A 5,642-nucleotide genomic window follows, 5' to 3' on the forward strand; every position below is an offset into this window, starting at 1 on the left:
TGGTCTCCAATTAGTGCCACCACTCACTTTCGCCACCCCCAACCTCTCCTCCCCTTCTTCTTCCTTGCAGATGCGGGCAAGCTGAAGCTTCTAGTTAGGAGGGTTTAGCTGGCCCTGCCATTTCCTGCTTGTTTCATGATTCTTAGGTGAAGGGAGAGTAGAATATTAGAAATAGAAGCATGGCAAGAAATGGTGTGATATGTGATTGGTGAGTGGTTCTTGCGGTTTCTTGATTCTTTGCTTCAGGAACAGGCATGGAAAGAAGGAACCAGGCTCCTTTGGTGAGTCTCTCTCTCTCTCTTTGTTTCCCCCTTATTTTGGCCTCTGCTTCCTTAATTCGTTGCATATCTGCAAACATACAATCGTTGGACAGGTTGTTTTTCAGATTATTTTAAAAAAAAATTGTTTCAATATGTTTAATGAAGGGATGTAGTACATATTTGCAGGCATGACCAGAATTTGGTTAGTTCACAGAATTTTAGTAAATATGAGGGGGAAATGGCCAAAGAAACTGAACATATGCTATGTTTGGACACCAGATGGAGATCTGCGAGTGTGTTTGAGGAATTAGATATTGTTTTAGAATCAAGTTTTCAATTTGAGAATTAATTATGCTTTTTGCTCATATCATTTCACGAGAACTCTGAGAAGACTTGAAACATGTAAATTGTGTGTGCAAATCGTTTGGACTGTGGTAAATATGCTACATTAGGTGTCCTCATTCGGCTCAATTTGAAGTGAGTTCAGAGATTTATTTCCAAAGCAAATTTCCTTGGGTGCAAAATTGCAATTCTCAATCCCTAAAGTTGCAGTCCTCAAAATAAAAAAAAAAAAACCTCAACTTGCAGAGAATGGCATAATGCTCTCTTTCCCTAAAAATGAAAGATTAACATAAAAATTAGCATCATGTTATTTTCCTTCATGGTGACACTTGCATGGCCATGCCAGCAAATTTGGTCCCCCACAAAGTAGTTGAACAACTTTTGCTGGCAGCTGCTGTTTCATGACACCATTGAGTGTCTTATGTTCTTGTCTCATCACTCTAGGGTATCATCAAGCAATCACTTTTATGAAAAAACACTCACTTTAATCCCAAACAGCACCTAATTATGATGCATCTATTTCATTGTCTTCTTTTATGATTTGGTCTACTTCTGGCGATTTGTTCAACTACCTGATCCTTTTCTCTCTTTTTTATCTTTTTCATTTCTTGTGCTGATTTGCATAGGTTGATACCTCGGCATGCTTGTGCCGGGTGGACAAATCATCGGTCGCCGCCGCGGCGAGGCGCATCTCGGTGTCAAAGGCGTGCGTGCAACCGAGCCTCAGGGCCTCCATCCACCCGTTGAAGCCGAAGGCATCGCCGCAAAAGGGCGACCGGAGCCGCGGCGGGCAATGTCCGCTGCTCCCGGGACTTCCCGATGATCTCGCCATTGCCTGCCTCATCCGGGTGCCCAGAGCTGATCACTGGAAGCTGAGGCTGGTGTGCCAGAGATGGTTTCGCCTGCTCGCTGGCAATTACTTCTACGGCCTCCGCCGGCGGCTCGGGCTCGCCGAGCAGTGGGTGTACGCCGTGAAGCGCGACGTCAGGGACGGGCACGTGTCGTGGGACGTGCTCGACCCGGCGCGCGGGGCGTGGCGCGCGCTCCCGCCCGTACCGCGCGAGTACGCGGACGCCGACGGGTTTGGCTGTGCCGTGCTCGGCGGCTGCCACCTCTACCTGCTCGGCGGCACGGACCCGCGCAGGGGCCCCCTGCGGCGGGTGGTGTTCTACAGCGCACGGAGCAACCGGTGGCACCGCGCGCCGGACATGCTGCGCCGGCGGCACTGCTTCGGCACGTGCGTGATGGGGAACCGCCTGTACGTTGCGGGTGGCGAGAGCGGGGGCGGCGGTGGCCTAAGGTCCGCCGAGGTGTTCGACCCCGCCAAGAACCGTTGGTCGTTCGTGTCCGACATGGCCGTGGCGATGGTGCCGTTCGTCAGCGCGTTGCACGGAGGGAGGTGGTACGTGAAGGGGCTCGGCGCGCAGCAGCAGGTGCTGAGCCAGGTGTACTCGCCGGAGTCCGACTCGTGGTCGGTCGTGCTCGACGGCATGGTCACCGGCTGGAGGAGCCCCAGCGCGTGCCTCGACGGCCGGCTCTACGCTGCCGACTGCAAGGACGGCTGCCGGCTGAGGGCCTACGACGATGCCGTGGACGCGTGGACCATCTGCATTGATAGCAAGCAGCACCGGAGGAGCTCCCAGGCGGCGGAGGCGGCCGCCATTGTCGCTCTCCACGGCAAGCTCTTCGTCGTCCGGAACGACATGAGCGTCTCGGCCGTCGACGTCGCTGCCGGGGCGGGGAACCAGCGGTGGGAGACCCTTGCTGGCAAAGCGCATGCCAAGAGCTTCGTCACGGGTCTCTTGTCCAACATGGCCGGTCGCGGCGGCACCAAGAACCGCATCCTCCATTGCCAAGTTTTTGAGGCCTAGATGACTTGCTGCTCAATGTCTTCTGTTCAGACCTATACTCTGAAAGGGTGAAAAAAATCCATGTTTGCTCAAGAGTTTTACTTGTGGCACAAGCACCTGAATCATCTGAAGGATGTGATCAATGTACAGTCATATGATATGATCATATTACACAGAATTTGATTAGAGATAGCGGTCTGATGCTATTTTGCAGAGTTTGATTAATTGCCTTTTCTTCCCTTCCGTCGTTTTCGCATAATGTTGTATCTTCAGGAGAAGACTATACTTGCCGGTTGAGTCTGTGTTGATGACCTGACAAGTCGTTCCAGGCAGAGCCGGTCCTAACATTTTTTTTTAGTAGCCGGTACTAAAGATGATTAACTGGACCATGTTTACTGTACCAACCCGAGGCACGGCATTATAGGCACGGCTCAGACACGAAGGTAGATGGGTTGGGCCGATATCTCAGTTGTTGCACGTTTAATCCTGAGCAGACTTAGTTGCATTTCTGTTTCTTTCTGCATCTGCATGGAATTTAGTATTGCATGGCCATTTCATTTTCTGCATTAGGATGAGTTAAGTAGGTGCTTAATTTCTGTATGGGCTCCATTCAGCGAGCATTCAAGTCTGCATTAATAGTCAATTAGTAGGCATTAGTAGCATTAGTGTCTTGGGTAACGTTTCTGCATAGTAGTGTGCCGTTTGTATTGTGAGACATACTGTTTGGCTTATAAATAAAAGGAGAAAAGCTGTGACAAGTCTAAGGCAGCACAAATAATTCTTGTGTTTCCTGCTCACATGTGTTTGTGTTCTTGAGCTGGCATTTTCAACATTTGGTATCAAAGCCTGTGTTGTCAATCCAGGGGCTGCTATGTCGTCGTGGGCTCCTAGGAGCGCGCAGTCGAGGACTCCTCCGCGCCGAGGACGCCGCTCACCGTCACCTCATCCGCGCCGACCACGGCACCGTGACGACGGTGGCCGCGAGATGGTCGTGCAGCGCGTCGTCAAGGAGGCATCTGGCTCGGTGGTCTACCCCACGCTCACACGGACGAACTACATCGAGTGGGCGCTCGTGATGCGGGTGAACCTGCAGGCACAAGGCCTTTGGGAAGCAATCGAACCCGGTGGCGGTGACTACCGCGACGATAGGTTGGCGTTGTCCGCCATTCTCCGCGCCATGCCATCGGAGATGTTGTCCACTCTCGCCATCAAGGACACCGCCAAGGACGCCTGGGACGCGATCAAGACGATGCGCGTCGGCGTCGAGCGTGTTAGAGAGGCGAATGCACAGAAGCTGCGACGCGAGCTCGGCGAGATCGAGTTCAAGGATGGCGAGTCTGTCGACGACTTTGCCATGAGGATCACAAGCCTCGCCAACAACCTCCGAGTACTGGGGGACGAAGTCACTGATGTTGAGGTGGTGAGAAAATTTATGCAGGTCGTTCCAGAACATCTCCAGCAGGTCGCCATCTCCATCGAGACCCTCCTTGATCTGAGCATGATCTCGATCGAGTAGGTGACCGGTCGCTTGCGCGCTGTGGAGCAGAGGTACAAGCTCAGCTCTACGAGCGGCAATGGCGGGCAGAAGCTACTCCTCACTGAGGAGGAGTGGCTAGCTCTCATGAAGAAGCACGATGGCGAAGGAGGATCCAGTAGCGGCGGCAATGGCGGTTTCCATCATCATCATGGCAAGAACCGCGGGCGCGGCAACAGGCCACGCAATGGCAACGCCAACACGTCCGTCCAAGGAGGTGGCCGGGACCAATGTCGGAACTGCGGCAAATATGGCCATTGGGCCAAGGATTGCCACAGCAAGCCGAAGCGGGCCGAGGCCCACCTGACACAGGGCGACGACGATGAGCCCACACTTTTGATGGCCAAGGCTTGTGTCGCATCGCCCGGTACGTCCACTCCGCAGCTGGTCGAGGCAAAGGTATTCGTACAACTAGATCAAGAGGAGGACCGCGACGATCGGATGTGGTACCTTGACACCAGTGCCACGAACCACATGACCAGGTCACGCGCTGCCTTCTCCGAGATCGACTCCGGAATCTAAGGCACCGTCAAGTTCGGTGACGGCTCCATCGTCGACATCGAGGGGCGCGGCACGATCTTGTTTGCCTGCAAGACCGACGAGCACCGTGCGCTCACGGGGGTGTACTTCATTCCCTAGCTCACCACCAACATCATCAGCATTGGCCAGCTTGACGAGAACAGCTGCAAGGTGCTGGTCGACGGCAGCATCCTACAGATCTGGGACACGGATCGACGACTGCTGGCGAGGGTGCGGCGCTCCCCCAACAGGTTGTACATGCTCAGCCTCGACATTGTGCGACCAGTGTGTCTGTCGGCAAGAGGCTCAGAGGAGGCATGGCGCTGGCACGTGAGGTACGGACACCTCAGCTTCCAGTCCCTGCGCAAGCTCTCTAAGCAGTCCATGGTACGAGGGCTGCCGCAGATTGATCATATTGATCAAGTCTGCGATGGCTGCCTCGCCGGGAAGCAGAGGTGAGCATCCTTCCCCAAGCTGGCAAAGTATCGCGCAGAGCACGTCCTCGACCTTGTGCACGGCGACCTCTGCGGGCTGATCACGCCAACGACGCCAAGCGGCAGTCGCTACTTCCTGCTGCTGGTGGATAACTTGAGCCGCTACATGTGGCTTAGTCTCCTCGCAAGCAAGGACCAAACTCCAGTGGCAATCAGGCGGTTCCAGGTCATGGCGGAGGTGGAGTCGGGAAGGAAGCTCAAAGTACTTCGCACCGATCGCGGCGGCGAGTTCACTTTGGTAGAGTTTGGAGACTACTGCGCCGAGCGTGGTATTCAGCGGCAGCTCACGGCCCCCTATTCTCCGCAACAGAATGGGGTTGTTGAGCGCCGCAATCAGACAGTGGTCGCCATGGCCCGATGCATGCTGAAGGCAAAGGGCCTCCCCGGAACTTTCTGGGGTGAGGCCGTCTCCACCGCCATCTTCATCCTCAACCGTGCGCCGACTCGAAGTGTCAACAGGAAGACGCCATACGAGGCCTGGCATGGCGAGCGGCCGGCGGTGCACTTTCTTCGCACCTTCGGTTGTGTCGCGCATGTCAAGAACATGAAGTCTCACCTAAAGAAGCTTGACGACCGTAGCACTCCAATGATCCTCGTCGGCTACAAAAGTGGGTCCAAGATGTACCGGGTGTACGACCCCGTC

The 5,642-nt window shown here is 54.4% G+C and overlaps 1 protein-coding gene across 1 annotated transcript; it reads left to right on the plus strand.

Annotated features, from left to right (window-relative positions):
* On the plus strand, positions 1–2,667 carry LOC133922434 (F-box/kelch-repeat protein At1g55270-like). The gene is made up of 2 exons (XM_062367778.1): positions 1–281; positions 1,229–2,667. The coding sequence occupies exons 1-2, from the start codon at positions 255–257 to the stop codon at positions 2,471–2,473; spliced, it is 1,272 nt and encodes a 423-aa protein (XP_062223762.1). The 5' UTR covers positions 1–254; the 3' UTR covers positions 2,474–2,667.
* Positions 2,668–5,642: the final 2,975 nt, after the last annotated feature.

The sequence above is a fragment of the Phragmites australis genome, chromosome 6 (genome assembly GCF_958298935.1).
Source record: "Phragmites australis chromosome 6, lpPhrAust1.1, whole genome shotgun sequence".
In the NCBI taxonomy this organism is placed as follows: domain Eukaryota; kingdom Viridiplantae; phylum Streptophyta; class Magnoliopsida; order Poales; family Poaceae; genus Phragmites; species Phragmites australis.